Genomic DNA, 18764 nt, shown 5'->3' on the forward strand with positions numbered 1-18764 from the left:
CAAGTAATAAAACTGCCTAATTAATTTGACAATTAAGACTAATCAGTAATTAAAATGGTGCAAAAAAGGGTTAAGAAATAGGAGAAAATAATGGCACATCATTGACATACAATTTATTTTCTCTCAAAACATTAAAAACAACATGTAAATAATCAGCATGTTCCTCTAATGTTTTACTATAGATTGAAATGTCATCAAAATACACCACAACAAATTTTCCAATGAAAGCACGCAAAACATGGTTCATTAATCTCAAACCATATTTTGTTTTAAAAGGTGTTTTCCATTCATCACCTTCTTTCATGCGGATTTGATAGTATCCACTCTTCAAATCTATTTTAGAAAACACACATGAACCATGCAATTCATCAAGCAAATCATCCAATCTAGGGATAAGATATATATATTTTACAGTGTATTATTTATGGCTCGAAAATTTGTACACATGCATCATGTCTCATCTTTCTTTGGAACCAAGATCACAGGAACAAAACACAGGCTAAGACTTTCCCTTACAAATCCCTTTTGCAAGAAATCATCAACTTGCCTTTGAATCTCCTTTGTTTCTTCTAGACTTGACCTATAGGTTGGCCTATTTGGAGGTGAAGCACCAGGAATGAAGTCAATTTGATGCTCAATACCTCTTAAAGGAGGTAATCCATATGGAATTTCTTCTGGAAAAACATCAACAAATTCATGTAACAAGGGAAAAACCTCACAAGCAAAGAAGAGTTAAGATCAATAGTAAAATAAACATCCTTGTACATTAGTACAAGTAGCTGCTCTCTAGCCATCAAAGCACTCTGAAGCTCTCTTTTCTTTGCAAATGCACTCACTTTCTTATTTTTCTTTTCTTTGCATTCTTTTTTTATTCTTTTCTTTCTTTTGCTCACTCTCATTTTTCTTTTCTTTTCTCTCTTTTCTTGAATGCTCAATTGTTCTTCTCTCAACTTACACTCTCTTATAATTCTGATTTGATTAGCATAGGCCTTAGCGGGGTGGAGAAGTGTTAATACAATTGTGTGATTATTCAAAACAAGAGCATATCTATTTTTTAGCCATCGTATGTAACCTTTCTATCAAATTGCCATGGATGCCCTAGAAGTATATGCCCAACATGCATAGGTACCACATCACAAAGAACTTCATCCTTGTATTTACCAATGGAAAAAGAAACCAACACTCGCTTGGTCACCCCCTTATGTCTCTACAATCATTCACCCACTAAAGTCTATACGGACCAGGGTGCTTTAAAGTGGGAAAACCCAATTTCTCAACCAACAAGGTGCTAGCAACATTAGTATAACTTCCACTATTAATGATCAAATTGCATACCTTGCTTATCTTTTATGTGATGTCTTGTATTAAAAAATATGCTCATGTTGCTCCTCATCACCTCCTACCTTAGGCTGCATGTTAAGAGCACGTCAAGTAACAAGCACATCTCCATTTACAGGTTCAACAACATTAACATCAATGCAATCCTCCAATGGTGGCATTTCATCATCACTTTCACTCTCTAGGCCTCCATTATCTAGAAATATCTTGGCTCTTTTATTTGGACATTGAGAAGCAATATGTCAAACTCCTTGACACCTAAAACATTTGATATCACTAGATCTAGAAAATGAATTAATTTCCATTTTACCTTTAGGTGCAAAAAATGAATTTTTGGACTTAGCTTCATCTTTTGACTTTGTCAGAGATTTGTTCTTTTGCCAATTTGCCTTCCATGAAGAAGTGGAAGCAAATTTGGAAGTTCTCTTAGCTTTCAATTGTTTCCACTTGAAAGATTTGTGCAGCAAGTTCTCCATCTCTACATAATGCTACAATTCTGCCACTTTGATTATCTCCTTCTTTAGAACTCCAATGAATATGACCATAGTTGTCTCACGGTCTTCTTCAACATTGGCTCTAATCATGGTTATTTCCATCTCCTTATAGTAGTCCTCCACACTCATGGAACCTTAAGTTAGAGTTTGTAATTTTCTATGGAAATCCTTATGATAGTGGCTAGGTACAAATCTCCTTCTCATGACAGTTTTCATCTCCTCCCATCTACTAATGGGCCTTTCAATAGTCACAAGTTGATCCCATCAAATACTAGCATAATCGGTGAATTCAACAACAATCAGTTTAACCTTTTTCTCCTTAAAATAATTATGGCAATCAAACACATGTTCAACCTTTCTCTTCCACTCCAAATACAATTTAGGATCATTTTTACCTTAAAATGTAGGGATTGTCATCTTAATGCTCCCCAAATGATCATCTCTTCTTGGTTTGCCTCTTTGCCTTCTTCCATGACTTCTTGCATCTGAATACTTCTCATCTTCTTCTTCAGAAGTTGGTTGTCTACGACTTCTAGATTGGAATGGAGATTGCAAACTATCCAATCTCAAATTTAAAGCTTGAAATTGTTCATTAACAACTTTAACAAACAATTTGAGATCCACTCCTTCTTCTTCACTCATGATTAAAATTACTGCAAGAATTGTGTTAAAAGTGATCATAGATGAACAAATAAATATCCTCACACAAACACTTTCTCACATGTTTACACTCAATAATTTTTTTCAATCGTGTTTTACTCTTTTGGCTTTTCCCTCCAATAGTCTCATCACTCTTGCATTTTACCACTTAACTTCTCCTTATGAGATCTTAAATAAGAACCTTTGGGTTGATTAGACACAACAAGAGATAACAAGGGATGGATGAGAACCTAATGAATAAGAACAAACAGAGGACAAGCAACAAAGGATTAAGAAAAGTGTTTGGTTTTTTTCTCACATTTTTCTTGTTTCTTTTTATTGTTTTCTCTATGCCTTTTTGTTGCGTGAAGTTCAAATTTGAATGCAAAGATGTGATTGGGTAGATCCAAATCTAGACTATAACAGAATTTTGGTTCCAAATTTGAAAATCAAATTCAGATGCTACCAACTTCAATTATCAAAATCTGGATTGTAACAGACTTTTGGCTCCAAATTTGAAAAAAAAAATCGATCCTAACAAATTTAATTATCCAAATATGGATTGTAATAGGATTTTAGCAACTTTAATTACCTAAATAAGGATTGTAACATAATTTTGACTCCAAATTTGAAAATTGGATTTTCTAATAATATATATAAAAAAGAAGACAAAAGGATATTGATACTAAATAGAGTCTAGAAAAGAAAGATAGAGTCAAAGAAATAAAACAAAGAAAGATAAAATAATAATATAGAGTTAAATGAAAGTCTAAGAACAAACAAAGAGGAAACACACAAGAAAAAGAAAAATCAAAGGATAGATAACACCTGATTTCAAGAACCGAAGCTCTAATACCAAGGAGAAGGAGGAGTGCAAAGGGTATCTGGTTTGAAATTGCATTCCCACTAGAATGGATGAAGAAATTGAACGGGATACTAGAAAAAAATGTGAAATCTATCGGCAACAAGGCCTTAACAGAAAAATTATTCCAACATACATTCATCTTCAGTTTTTCCTTAGGCAAATATTATTGTTTATTTATGATGTAATGTATTATGGTATAAATAAATTATTTAACAAAAAATATTATCATTTTTTTAAAAATTAAATAATATAAACAAAAAAATTATATTTAATAAAATATTTTTTAAAAAATTAATTACTTTTTTAAGAAAAGATCAATTGGGAAGTCGGGTTCACCAACTCAGACTTCTTAACTTTGGAAAAAAAATTAATTTTTTTCTTAATAAATTTAATTAAAAAGAAAAGAAAGAAAATAACTTGGGAAGTCAAGTTCCCTAATCTGACTTCTCAACTAAATAAATAACTAGTGAATTAGGAAATATTGAGAATAGAGAATTTGTAATTGGCTAAAAAAAAATCACAATTTTTCTATTCCCCAACCTTAAAGATTTTGTCCTAGCAATATTGGACAAAACATTGTCGCCTTTGACCCATGAATGATTAATAATTATGTTACACTCTTCATCTTGTCTCCACATTTTCTCAAATCTATAAATATTGCATAACGATTGTTGGGTAAATATGTGTTCTTCTTTGTAGTCATTGTATGGGTTTATGGTACCCCTTGTGCCATGCTATTATAATATATTATTATTTTCTGATTTAAAAAATAATATTATAACAATAATACTAATACTAATTATAATAAAATTAAAAATTATACAGTTATTTAAAAATTTAATTTAATTTTTATGTTATTTATTCTTTATTAAATTATATGTATATATTTTGTTTGAATTAAAATATAATTAATAACTTAATTTATTATTTAAAGTATATGAAAAAAAAATTAATGTGAGATGAATTTTTTGTGATTTTCTCTGAACCGCATAATGAAAACGAGATTATGTTTTATTTTTTTTACGCTCATCTTTTATAAATATGAATTCAAACCCATCCCGCCTTTCGAGGGGGACAAAGGTGGGGATAGACAAATTTGTCGCTACCCCGTTGGGATTTTAAATTACAAATATTACAATATAAAGTTTATAATATTTCATTGGTATAATATATTATGCATGCTAAGTTTAATTATATCGAAAGCAAAATGATAATGTATCATAAATATAATATTCTATCATGGAGATTATTCTATATAAGCATTTTATTCTATCTATTTTGCACAAGTTCATTATGAATATTTCAATAGCATCGAGGTACGAATTATTTTAAAAATACCCTTTCTAATTCTTTTATATAATTTTATAAAATAAAAATGTTAATAAGCATAATATATAGAGTGTGTGTTGTCAACTGTAATATAGTAAGGTATATGTTGCATTTTACAAGGAATCAAAACTCAAAAACATTAATATTTAAATTATAAAATAAATATATTATCATAATATGCTTATGAATAAATATTTATATTGTATATGAATTTATTTTGCATAAAATAATTTAACATTTTAAATTGCATTAGATGATTTTTCATATATACAAATTTAGGGATAGATTATTATAGTATTTAACTATCGATAAAAACTCATTATTAAGATTATATTTAAATTCTATGACAATAAAAAAATATACATAAACATTTATTAATATTGAAATTGTAAAAATAATATTTTTATTTACATATTATGTTAATTATATAAATCTAAGTAAATTTTGTACACGTGCATTATCTAATATATACAAAACTACAACACGCCACAACATCCTTCATTTCTCACACGTTGCGAAAATACGCAACCATTCAAAGGACACACACTTATATTGCTTTGAAGTTTCCAAGAATTTTTAGTTGTTTCTGTCCCGTGTAAGAAGGGCAATTCTTCCGATATAAGTCTCTAAATGAAAGTTGATTCTCCTTTCATCAACTCAATTGACATAATTCATTGACTAGTTTTGGCGTGTGGAATGCACTTTGAAATAAAGTAACTTTGTATTTTGTAACAACTTCTGAAATGGTTTATTGGAAAATCATAGGAACACATTTTCATGAGCTACTTTTATAATCTCTCTTAAAATTGCAAAGAGTATCAACGCTTATATTTACAATTGTGCACAGTTATGCTTTACTAACTTTCAGATACTTTAAAACAACTTTTATCTGCTCCACGATTCTTAAACAAGTGTCACAATGGGCAAAAGAGAATGAAATAACGCTTTTTTAAAAAGGACAATGACAGCAAAATTAAGGACAAAGCTCAAAAAGTAAAAAATGCTAAAGTCAAAGATGGAAAATCAATGTTTGTGTCTAGTTTTTGACGTGTGAAATGTTCTGAACAACTTCTAAAGTAACCTCATGGAAAATAATTGGAATGCTGTTTCCTTAGATACTTTTATAGTCTTTGTTAAAATTACAATGAGTACCAACCTTCATATTTATAATTGTGCTCAGTTAATTTGTAATAACTTTTAGATAATATAAAACCAACTCCATCGTCTGCTGCACGATTCTTAAACATTTGTAGCAATGGCAATTTGAAAAGGATAAAATAACTCTTTTAAAAAGGGACAATTACAGCCAAATTAAGGGCAAGAACTCAAAAGGTTAAAAATACTAAAGTCACGATGGAAAACATGTCATTGGCAAAAGTATTTGTCATCAGAACGCAGTCATTATTTTTTCTCTGCATAAATGTAAATGTTATTAAGCGCACAAATTGTGTAGAAAAAAAAAAGAAAAAGAAAAAGAAAAGTTGATTGTAAAAAGTAGCATCAATGGTCCAATTTGGATCCATCAAAGTGAAACTTCAACGTTCTTGCTAGTGTCTAGGTCACCTGGTGAAAGCCAACGCTGACTAGGACCTTTTCACACAAATTGTAAGCTTTTAATCTTATCATTCAGGGAGTTGCAATTTTTGTTTCAGTTTTCCTGAAATTTAAACTTGTACTTGTAATTGCAATTGTCACACACACAAATCATCTACGATGAAAATTGAGCTTGTCTCATCAGTGGTGGTGGTGTCATTCTATTGGATTTGGCTTTGCAACAACATCCTTGTGGTTTCTGGCCTCTGTCTTGATAATCAGAAGTCTTTGCTGCTCGAATTTAAGAACAACCTCACATTCGTAGACACGGTTGACAGAAATAGCAGCAGGCTGAATTCATGGAAAGCGAGTAATGATTGTTGCAAGTGGATGGGAGTAACCTGTGACGAGGATGGGCATGTTATCGGTCTTGATCTCAGTGGAGAACTAATCTCTGGTGGATTCGACAATTCAACTAGTCTTTTCGGTCTCCAACATCTTCAGAATCTAAATTTAGCTGCAAATTACTTCTTCTCGGAGATTCCCTCTGGATTCAACAAGTTAGAGAAATTAACTCACCTGAATCTGTCAGAGGCTTCCTTTATGGGACAGATTCCAATAGAGATCTCTCAGTTGATAAGGTTGGTTACTCTTGATATCTCTTCTCTTTCCTTCTTAAATGGGAAAAGGCCGAAACTTGAGAACCCGAATCTGCAAAAGCTTGTCCAAAATCTCACTAATATTAGGCAACTGTATCTGGATGGTGTAAGTATCTCAGTTGCAGGACATGAATGGTGCAGCGCTTTATCGTCGATGCTTGACCTGCAAGAAATTCGCATGTCCAAGTGCAATCTCTCGGGACCCCTGGATTCTTCCCTGGCAAGACTTGAGAATCTATCAGTCATTGTTCTTGATATGAACTATCTATCATCCCCAGTGCCAGAAACATTTGCCCATTTGAAAAATCTCACCATCCTACGCCTTTCTGAGTGCGGATTGACTGGGACATTTCCACAGAAGATCTTCAGCATTGAAACATTGTCTGTTATTGACATATCACTCAACCAAAATCTCAATGGTTTCTTTCCAAACTTCCCATTGAGCAGATCACTTCAGACCTTAAAAGTAAGAAACACAAGCTTTTCTGGAGCATTTCCACACTCGATTGGTATAATGAGGCACTTATCTGAATTGGATCTTTCTGATTGTCGATTTAACGGAACACTTCCCGGCTCACTGTCAAACCTTACAGAACTCAGTTACATGGACTTGTCATTTAACAACTTCACTGGTCCAATGACATCGTTTGGTATGGCCAAAAACCTTACCCATTTAGACCTTTCTCATAATCATTTAAGTGGCATAATTTCATCATCTCATTTTGAAGGACTGCAAAATCTTGTCAATATTGACTTGAGTTATAATTCTTTCACTGGGAGCATTCCTTCATCCTTGTTTCCACTTCCACTCCTACAACAGATTCAACTTTCCAACAATCAATTTAGCCAACTAGATGAATTCATAAATGTGTCTTCTTCTATATTAGACACTCTTGATTTAAGAAGCAACAATTTGTCAGGACCTTTTCCAACATCTATCTTCTATCTCAGTTCACTCTCTATCCTCCAACTTTCTTCAAACAAGTTCACTGGGTCGGTGCAGCTGAATAAGTTTTTTGAGCTTAAAAATTTAACTGCACTAGACCTTTCATATAACAGCTTATCATTGAATGAAAATTTTGATCCATCTTTCTCTTCCAAGATTAGAATTTTAAAATTAGCATCATGCAACTTGAAAACGTTCCCTGGTTTCTTGAGAAACTTGTCCACATTAGCCACTCTAGATCTTTCAAATAACCAGATTCAAGGAATGGTGCCCAACTGGATATGGAAACTAGACAATCTTAATATTTCTCGCAATTTGTTGACTGGTTTTGAAGGACCTTTGCAGAATTTTACTTCCAACTTTGTTTTCCTTGACCTTCACCACAATAAACTTGAAGGGCCAATACCTGTTTTTCCTAATTATGCGGTGTATTTGGATTTCTCAAGCAACAAATTTAGCTCTTTTATCCCACATGACATTGGTAATTACCTGTCTTCCACATTTTTTCTTTCTCTTTCAAACAATACTTTGAATGGAAGTATCCCTGATTCCCTCTGCAAAGCTTCATTACTTCAAATGCTTGATCTTTCCATTAATAACTTTTCTGGAACAATTCCCTCATGTCTAATGATGATGAGTGACACTCTTGTGGTATTAAATCTGAAGAACAACAATCTCACAGGCCAAATTCCAGATACAATTCCAATTTCCTGTGGTTTGTGGACTTTAAATCTTCATAGAAATCAATTAGATGGGCCAATTCCAAAATCTCTTGCCCATTGCTCAAAGTTAGAGGTATTGGACCTTGGATCAAATCAAATTATTGGTGGCTTTCCATGCTTTTTGAAGGAAATATCCATACTTCGTATCTTGATTTTGCGAAACAATGGATTTCAAGGTTCCCTTAGATGTTCGGAAGCCAATGAGACTTGGGAGATGCTTCAAATTTTGGATGTCGCTTTTAACAATTTTAGTGGCAAATTGCCAGAAAGATATTTCACAACCTGGAAAAGAAATATAATGCATAATAAGCATGAAGTTGAAGCAAAGTTTATTGAGCGGCTTGATATCAGTTCTGGTTTATATTATCAAGGTAGTGTGACAGTTATCAGCAAAGGTCTACAAATGGAGTTGGTTAAAATTTTGACAATCTTTACATCCATCGATTTCTCATCTAACCATTTTGAAGGACCTATACCATAAGTGTTAATGGATTTCAAAGAACTCTATATCCTTAATTTGTCAAACAATGCTTTGTCTGGTGAAATCCCATCATCGATAGGTAACCTAAGACAGCTGGAGTCTTTGGACCTTTCACAAAACGCTCTGAGTGGAGGAATTCCTATGCAGATTGCAAGTTTGTCATTCCTTTCATATTTAAACCTTTCCTTCAATCATTTGGTAGGGAAGATACCAACAGGTACCCAACTTCAGTCATTTTCAGTCACTTTTAATTTTCAGTTTTCCTAAAATTAATAAGTGATTAATTTCTATTTTTCTATATATTGTATTGCTGCTCAGAGCAATTTGATTAAGCAAAAATCATTATATTTCCAACAGGTACCCAACTTCAGTCATTTTCAGCTTCTTCCTTTGAAGGCAATGATGGGCTATACGGTCCTCCATTGACTGAAAATCCACATGGTAAAAGGCCAGGGGTGTTGCTGCAACGAGAATGTGAAAGGCTAGTTTGTACAATTGATTGGAATTTTATCAGTGTTGAACTAGGATTAATTTTTGGCCACGGAATTGTTTTTGGTCCACTCTTGATTTGGAAGCGGTGGAGGATATGGTATTGGCAAGTTGTGCACAAAATCCTTTGTTGGATCTTCCCTCAGATGTATCTTGAATATGTAACCCACAGAGGACAAGTTTTCACAACTTTAAGGTGGTGGCACTAGTGATTTATAGCAAGTATTCAAGTAAGTGAAGTCATGATGCAATAACCATTCTTCGTGTTCCCTTTCCCAAACTCAATAGTTGTTACTGTTTTATGTCTAAAAGAAACAAAAATAAATAAATTTGCATGGCATATGCATTGGAACTTTGAAATTATATTGTTGCATGTTAATGAGTATTATATGGTAAAGTATTGCCCTCTATATATGGAAGCTACCAAATTGATATTTTTAATTGAGTAATTTAGAAAGTACTTGTTTTATGCTCTTGAAAAATAATATATAAAAGTTAAAGCGCAAATTATCATTTGTGTCATATTTTGATTCAATCTTTCAATTCTTCTATGAAGTTTAGCTACAATATTCCCTTCGATCACTACAAAAAATTGCTACTTAACGGTGATTAAAGATGCAATTTACCGGCGGTTAAAACCGCCACTAATCCAACTTCCGTCGATTGAAAACCGGCATCGAATCTAATGACGCAAAAGCACCTTAATGTCGGTTCACTAACTGCCGGAGTCACCTCCATCATACGTCGGTTACAACCGCCCTTTATTTTCAAGAATTACCCAATAAATACTTAACAACCGTTCTAAACAACAAGATTTTTTTTTTTTTTTTTACTTTGTGGTGATTTCTCAACCACTTGAAAAACCGTGTTTTATTTGCAAATTTCTTAAACTTGGCAGCGGCTATAATCGCCAGTAATATTGTTTTCAATTTTTTACCTTATGCATAGCGGCCGTTTTATTGTTATATTTTAGCCAGTTTTCTTTTATATACATACCAGTGAGAATCTCGTGCGATGCACGGGTCTTTTATGACATTTTTATTGAATATAGTATTAATTGGGAAAACAGGGATTGAATCAAATGAGATTTATTTACGTTTTTAAACATTTGTAATAATTAATTAGTGAAATAAATTATTTAATTTTTTTAAAAAAATATATAATAAAAAATTATATATTTTAGAAAAGGTGTTTAAGAATTTAATTTTCATATTTTTTTGCATAAATACATAATCAGGACTGTTTTATAATTAATTTTATTAATAAATAGTTCCAAGCACAAGGCATTCCAGAACTTGTTTCACCACAAGAGTACAAAATTTTCAATAGCAAGTAAATACATTACAAGTACTCAAAAGGTAAAACAACATATTACCCTACCCCTTAAAAACGAAAAACTACCAATTGATGTTGACTTCCAAGATCTGATTGCCACCTCACAAAACTTTGCACTACTTCTCTATGTATCATATCTAAATAACACGTAGACAGCTCCAAATTCCAATCTTCTCCTACTGCAAGTAACTCTTGACATTAGCAATGTTGAGTCCTCTCACATTGATTTCTTGAAGCACCAAGTGAGGTGAAGAAATAATAAACAATGTCAAACTTGGATAGCAGAAGAACCAAAAAAAAATAGAAGTAGTTAAAAGAAGTTAGATAAATTTTGAGAAGCAAAAGTTCGAACCTAATTTAGCTTAGAAAACGGAGTAAAACACACACATGAGCAAATTAGTTTCACATAAGTTAAATTAAAACTATTGGTTCCAAAAGGAAAAACTGTCTACAAAATGTCTACACACTCAATTTTCTGAAATAGCATAAATTTGGCATAAATGACCCAACATTCAATCCTATGACAGTATCTTGTAGAGAACTCCCTCCATTACACTTTGCAACACAACACCAAGCTCTTGATGCCATTTTGATGAACACAACTTTCAAAGACCAATTTTTCTTCAAAATTGTCTTAGTCCTTGGTGATCTGCCAAATCTATTGTTTAAAGTCTTCAATTCAAGCTCTAGCTGTTGGAAAGGTGAGATTACATTGAGGATAGTTCCATGGAATATGATTCCACGTACGACATTGTAAAATTGAGTGTCATTTTGGCCTCCATATTGAGTTTCCATGTACGCATCATGGGTTGTTGGTGAAAGTTGAGATATCTTCATAAATGATCTAGTTTCCTTTAATAGAAAATCGAATTACAGGTGATTTTGTTAAATTTCTTTAAATTACTTTTGTAACTGCATATTTTGTTTTTATTTGTTTCATTTATGGGTTAACTTAATCAATAAGTAGTTCCTATACTTGAGGAGCAAGTCACTTTTAATTTTCAATTTTCCTAAAATTAATAAGTGATTAATTTCTGTTTTTCTATATATTGTATTGCTGCTCAAAACAATTTGATTAAGCAAAAATCATTATATTTCCTCCACCTTGTATTGTCTCTCTTCTTCTTTGTTTATTATATTTTTCTTCTACAAAACCAACAATTGGTATCAAGAGCCTCTTCTTAAGGAGCTTGTGTGTTTTTATTTTTGATGGATTCTGAAACAAGTTTTTCCTAAGCCATTCCCGTCTTTACTGGGAAAAGTTTTGATCTCTGGGCAGTCAGAATGAAGACTTACCTAGAGGCATTAGATCTTTGGGAAGTTGTTGAAGAGGATTATGACGTACTTTCACTGTCAGATAATCCTACTATGAACCAAATCAGAATTCACAAGGAGAAAAAAACAAAAAAGGAAAAGTCGTGTCTATTTGCCGGTGTCTCTCAAACCATCTTCACAAGAATCATGGCTCTCAAATCAGCAAACGCAATTTGGGATTACCAGGAGATGCAAATGCTTAATCTAATGAGGGAATTTGAGTTGCAAAAGATGAAAGAGTCTGAGACAGTCAAGGATTACACAGACAAATCATTGGGTATTGCCAACAAGATAAGGCTGTTGGGTGGTGATTTTGCTAATTCCAGAATAGTTGAAATTTTTTTGGTAACGGTGCCGAAGAGGTATGAAGCATCTATAGTCTCATTGGAGAACACAAAGGATTTATCTAAGATCACATTGGCAGAAGTGGTACATGCCTTGCAAGCCCAAGAACAGCGAAGGCTGATGAGAGAAGATCGTGTGGTTGAAGGTGCACTTCAAGCCAAGCATCATGACTCTGCGAACAGCATAAAGAAAAATTTCAAGAAGAACCTGCCAGCAAGCAATGAAAATGGTGCAAACAACCAAAACAAAGGTAAGGGAAAAAGGAAAAATTACCCACCTTGTCAGCATTGCGGAAAAATGGGTCAACCGCCATTCAAGTGTTGGAGAAGACCAAATGCAAAGTGCAGTAAGTACAATCAGCTTGGACACGAAGCTGTAATTTGTAAAAGAAAATTTCAACAACCTGAAGCTAATGCCCAAGTTGTGGAGCAAAATGAAGAAGATTATATTTTTGTTGCAACATGCTATTTGATGAGGAGTAGTTCAGAGTGTTGATTGATTGATAGCGATTGTACAAATCACATGACATATGATAAGTCTGCTTTCAAGGATTTGAAGCCTATTGATGTCTTAAAGATCAAGATTGGGAACGTATATTCAAGCAAAAGGAAAAGGAACTATATCGATTGCAACAACTTCAGGTGCAAAACTTATCTCAGATGTTCTTTATGTACCTGAAATTGACCAAAACTTGCTAAATGTAGGTCAGTTGCTTAAGAAGGGATTTAAATTGTCCTTTGAATATCAACACTGCCTTATCTATGACATTGCTGGCTAGGAAGTTCTAAGGCTTAAAATGAGAGGTAAAAGCTTTTCATTTGATCCAACAAAGGAGGAGCATGCAACCTATTTCACTCAAGTCACACCCATGGAACTCTGGCACAAGAGACTGGGTCATTGCAATCTTGAAAGAATGCTAGATATGAAAAAAAAAAAGGACTTGGCAAAAGGCTTACCATAATTTTCTGATGATTTACCAAATTGTAATTGTGACATCCTAGAATTTCTACCCGGAATTTTGTAAGTATTACATTTAAATAATTAGATAAATATATATATATATTCTTGGTAGAAGTATGTACATTGGGGGAGAAATGCGCGGGTTAGACTAATTAACGAAGAGTAACCCATAACCGGACGGTTATAGATTTATTCATAATTAATTAGCCTAAAAATTATCGTTTTGCATGCAACTTAAAATTTAACAAAACCAACCTCTGAACCACGCTACGGGTGCAGAGAAACGCGAGGAACTAGAACCAGAGAGACGGCATGCAAACCGAGGCAGGATTTCAGCATCCAAAAAGGTCCAATTTTTTCTCCTTTGTGGCTGAGTATGGGGTAAAATCAAAGGAAAAAGGTGGGCCCTTTTGCTCCAATTAAAATAGGACATGTGGCAATTTCTTTTAGAAAAGAAAATCATATTTTTATAAAAAAGCCCAAATCTTCTCTCTCCTTCTTCAGAAAATTTCAGCAACTCTCTTTCCTCCCTCCACGTTGCTTTTTCTCTTCTTCTTCTCCACCATTGTTGCCTCCTTTGAAGCTCCAAATTCCTCTTCATTTCTACCCCAAATTGCAAGGAAAAGCTATTTTCGGAGTCTTGGAGCCTACCCCTACTTCGTGGGGCTTTAAATTTCAGGTAAAGGTGGACTTCTTCTCACTTGAAATTTGTGGGTGTTGGGTGTTTGGGAGCTATAATGGGTAGTTCTATTAGGTTATTGCCTTAGGGTAGTTATTTGTGAAGGAATTTGTTGAAATTATGCTAAACTTGACATGTTTGATGTGAGCAAAACTACCCATGTTGATTTAGGGTTTAATAATGATGGTTTGTGATATATGTATGCTTAAAAATATTGATAGAAAACTGGTAGAGAGGATGGGGAGAGTTAACTTAGAGTCAAATGTGAGAATGGTAGTGTTGTAGGTGGAAAAGTGTGAGATTTTGAGGGTTAGAAAAGCCAAATTTGGGGTTAGTGAAAATTGGAGTCTAAAGTGAGTTGATTCTAGTTTAGAATGTCAATTAGGACTTGTAGGAAAGTTTGGGCAGAGCAAATTAGAAAAATGAGTGACAAATGTGAAGGAAAAGAGCCATTTCTAGGGTAAATTGGGTGTTGAGAGGTCAAATTTTGAATAGGTGGAGATTTCACCTTAAAACCAGTTTGAGCAAGTCTAAATCAATGTTATAGACTTGATGAAGATGAGAGTTTACCCCAAAATTACCAAATTTTCATTTTCACCTTTCAAACCTTGAGAATTCACTAAATTGGTGGGTTTTGGATACCTATATTTTGCTTTACCTTGGTTTGAAGTTTGTTTTTGGTTTGAACATGATTTAGACATGGTTTAGGACTTGTAGGATCCAATTTGAGTGAAATTGGATACAAGCAAGCTAGAATTCAAAATCTGCCAAATTATGTAGCAAAAGCTGTCAAATTGTGCAGCAAATTTTGCAAATTATGCAGAAAAATGGTTGTGCAGTGCTCGTCACGGGAAAGGTAGTAAATCTCGTGTTCTAGATATTTTCTAGCAGATCCCAACGGTAAAAACTTATATTTCTGTATTAGGAACCATCGGTTAAATTTTCAAGGCGATCCAATGGTTAACAAATGGGAACAAAGAGAATGTTACTGAGGTATGTGAGTAGGAAAAACTGTGGAATTTGAATGAGTTTTGTGCAGAGTTTTCTGCCTCCACTCTGTTTTTCTTGGTTTAGGGTAGTTTCATGACAAATGAAATTGAATTGTTTGGATATTGTGAAAGCTTGGAGGGGTTGATGGGGACCCGGTGTTGAGAGGAACGAGGATAAGGGCTACGTAGGAGTGCGTGAGATCAATTTAAAGGTGGGCAACTGGGGATGGTGTGCTTATGCCTGACTTGTGGAAATGGGATAGTTGATTTGTGCCATCACCCGATCACCACCTAGTACCACATATGATGGGTGCCCCATAATCCAATAAGCTTGATGTGAGAAAGCGTGGAAGAGTCAGTCTTCCTACTTTTGTTTGTTGACCACAGAGTGGTACCTAGAGATATGTCGCGGGGGTCAGGAGACCTTGGGGACGTCAGGTGGGGTGCTATTGCCCAAAACCAAGCTTGGCTAATCCCGACCCAACCCGGGCATAGTTAGTCAGTGAGAACCTGTGACGTACCTAAACAGGCGAGCTCCTGGCAGTCAACCAATAAAAGAACAAAGTCCACGAAGCAAGGAGGCTTGTGTGGCGGCTGGCCAACTATTTGTCTTGGGTGTTATCTGAAAATTACCCTCTGGTAATCGATTACCATTCGTGGGTAATCGATTACTGGGTTTAAAAATGGAGACATGATGTTAAGTAGCTTCTAGTAATCGATTACCAATTGTGTGTAATCGATTACCAATTGTGTGTAATCGATTACACAGTATGATAGGGCATTGGTAATCGATTACCAGTTGTGTGTAATCGATTACATAGTGCTACCTGCTACGGGTAATCGATTACCATTTATGTGTAATCGATTACACAATGTAACTTTTAGATTCCACTACAAAGGCTGTGTAATTCGATTTTGGGCATTGGTAATCGATTACATACTTTGGTAATCGATTACCAGAGAGGAAATCCCTTGAAAAAGACATTTTGACTATGCGTAGCCGTTATGGGACACATTGTATGGTTACCTATGTAGTTAGATTTCTCGTGAAAGAGTCTACCCTTTTTCTTTCATCTCTTGTAGATCGCGATGGCAGCGCAGTTGATCCATGATAGCGTTGTGATGGAGTGCCTAGAGGGTGTTTGGGAAACCCTCGAAGGCAATGAGAGGTGCCGATTCCGTGGCACAATTCGACTCACTGCTACTTCACTAGTACATCCGGAGCAACCCGCACGTACACTTCAGCAGCCTGTGGAGTGGATACTACCTACACCTACTCCATATCGACTAGTTGAGCCGATTCAAGTGATAGAGGTGTCATCCTCTGAAGAGGATCTTGAAGAGGACCCAGAGGAGTTACCTCCTGAACCTGCTGTGGATGCCCCTGACTTCCCAGAGGATGATGAGGACCCACTCCCTGATATTGATTCTCCAGAGGATATTATGTCAACATCTGAGGCAGACTCTACAGAGGAGAGTGGCCCTGGAGGGACAACGATTAGTGACGACTCTTAATCGTAGCAAACGGCTCCTTAGACTAGGCGTACATACTTTTTGTGGGTTGGTGTATCTAGTTCAGACTGCTAGGTTTATTCTTTTGATTTTTGGGTGGGTAGACCTATTGTATAGAAATTTTGATGATTGTATATATTGTGGCTGAAGCCACCATAGTTGTTACCTTTGCTCTGGATGTCACTGTGTTATTTTGCAAACTCTCATATTTTGGAAAGTTTTAGATGTTAAAAAAAATTATGTTTTATCTTGTTATTTGAAAAGAAAATGTTAACGAACTTTATTTGAAAAGAGTTTACCGACCGCACCTTATTATCTTTCACGTGACGACCTAAAATGATGGCTAGTATATTTTCGAAAAAGAAAATTAGTTTGGAGGTTATGAGTGATCAGAAAGAAATGAATCCGAATAGAGTTGTGAACTGGCCATTCAAGACTCTATAGTGATAATATTCCTTCTGAATTTAATTACCGTGAAATGAATAACAGTACGAAAAAAAAGAGAGAGAAAAGAAAAAAAATTCCCATGGTTTCTGCTATTTAATTTATTACTATTAAACCAGTCATTATTTCGGGACGCCACAATAATGCTTGTCAATTTGGTAAACAAATTAGAAAGTCATTCTCAAAATCAGCTTGGAGAGCCTCTCAAAAGTTACAGCTAATTCATACTGATGTTGCAGGACCTCAAAGAACACCATCACTAAAAGGTAGTCTCTACTTTGTTCTTTTCATAGATGACTTTACAAGAATGTGCTGGATTTTTTTCTTAAAATTCAAGCATGAAGTGGCTGGAGTATTTATGAAGTTCAAGAACATGGTAGAAACCTAAAGTGGCTGGAAGATTCAATTTCTAAGATCAGACAATGGAAAGGAGTATACTTCAGCAATGTTTAATCAATTCTGTGAAGAAGCTGGCATTGAACATCAACTCACAGCTCCATATACTCCAGAGAAAAATGGAGTTAGTGAAAAGAGAAACAAAACCATGATGGAGATGGCTAGGTGCATGTTGCATGAGATGGAGTTGCCTAAAACATTTTGGGCAGAGGTGGCTAATATGGTTGTTTTCATGCAAAATCGGCTTCCAACCAAGGCTTTGAATGATAAAACTCCATTTGAGGCTTGGTATGGGTTTAAGCCTTCACTAACCTTTCTTAAAGTGTTTGGTTGTGTTTGTTTTGCTTATGTTCCACAGGTTAAGCGTGACAAACTTGACAAGAAAGCAATTCCGGGCATCTTTGTGGGCTACAATTCAGTTTCAAAAGCCTACAAAGTCTATCATCCTCAAACTAAAAAGATGACGATCACTAGAGATGTGCACTTCAACGAAGGTGAGAAATGGGATTGGAACAATTCACAAACAACTAGGTTTTTCCTCAATAGTGGAGACAATCATCCTGGAGAGCAAACAACAGAGCTTTTGTAGAGTGAATTAGAAGATGACCTTCCAATCAGAGGAAAAAGGCTGTTGTCCAACATCTATCAAAGATATAATGTAGCAATTTATGAACATGCTAGCTGTGAGGAAGCACAATTGCAATGGAGGAGGAGATGTCTATGATACACAAAAACAAAACATGGGAGCTGGTTGAAAGGCCTAAAGATAGAAAAGTCATTGGAGTTAAATGGGTTTTCAGAACAAAGCTTAATGCAGATTGCTCAATCAACAAGCACAAGGCCAAACTCGTAGTTAAAGGGTATGCACAAATTTTTGGTGTTGATTATTATGACACTTTTGCTCCTGTGTCCAGATTAGATACAATTAGATTGGTGCTAGCAGTGGCTACGCAAAATGGCTAGAAAATATTCCAACTAGATGTCAAATCATCTTTTTTAAACAGAGAATTACAAGAAGAAATATATGTAGAGCAACCAGAAGGATTTGTGAAGCAAGGTAAATGATCATCTATTGAGCATAGGCTTTGCATAAAGTTTATCTGAGTCCACTCTTTATGTGAAAAATAAGGGAAATAACTTTCTCATAGTTTCTCTCTATGTTGATGATCTTTTAGTAACTAGAGATGATGCAAGGCTAGTTCAGGAGTTCAAGTAAGAAATGATGCAAGCTTTTGAAATGACTGATCTTGGTCTCGTGACTTATTTTCTTGGAATTGAGATCAAAAAGTCAGAAC

At 34.6% G+C, this 18764-nt stretch overlaps 1 protein-coding gene and 1 pseudogene across 1 annotated transcript; both read left to right on the top strand.

The window, feature by feature from the left end:
- The first annotated feature begins 6328 nt into the window (after positions 1-6328).
- LOC100806280 (receptor-like protein 7) lies at positions 6329-9897 on the top strand (annotated as a pseudogene).
- Positions 9898-12114: 2217 nt separating this feature from the next.
- Positions 12115-12984, top strand: LOC102666775 (uncharacterized). Its single transcript, XM_006577501.2, has one exon. The coding sequence runs from the start codon at positions 12115-12117 to the stop codon at positions 12982-12984; it is 870 nt and encodes a 289-aa protein (XP_006577564.2).
- Positions 12985-18764: the final 5780 nt, after the last annotated feature.

The sequence above is a fragment of the Glycine max genome, chromosome 3, assembly GCF_000004515.6.
Source record: "Glycine max cultivar Williams 82 chromosome 3, Glycine_max_v4.0, whole genome shotgun sequence".
In the NCBI taxonomy this organism is placed as follows: domain Eukaryota; kingdom Viridiplantae; phylum Streptophyta; class Magnoliopsida; order Fabales; family Fabaceae; genus Glycine; species Glycine max.

What these genes read in the sequence shown, in the direction of transcription:
- LOC102666775 (XM_006577501.2), top strand. Translation starts at nt 12,115, where the DNA reads ATGAAGACTTACCTAGAGGCATTAGATCTTTGGGAAGTTGTTGAAGAG.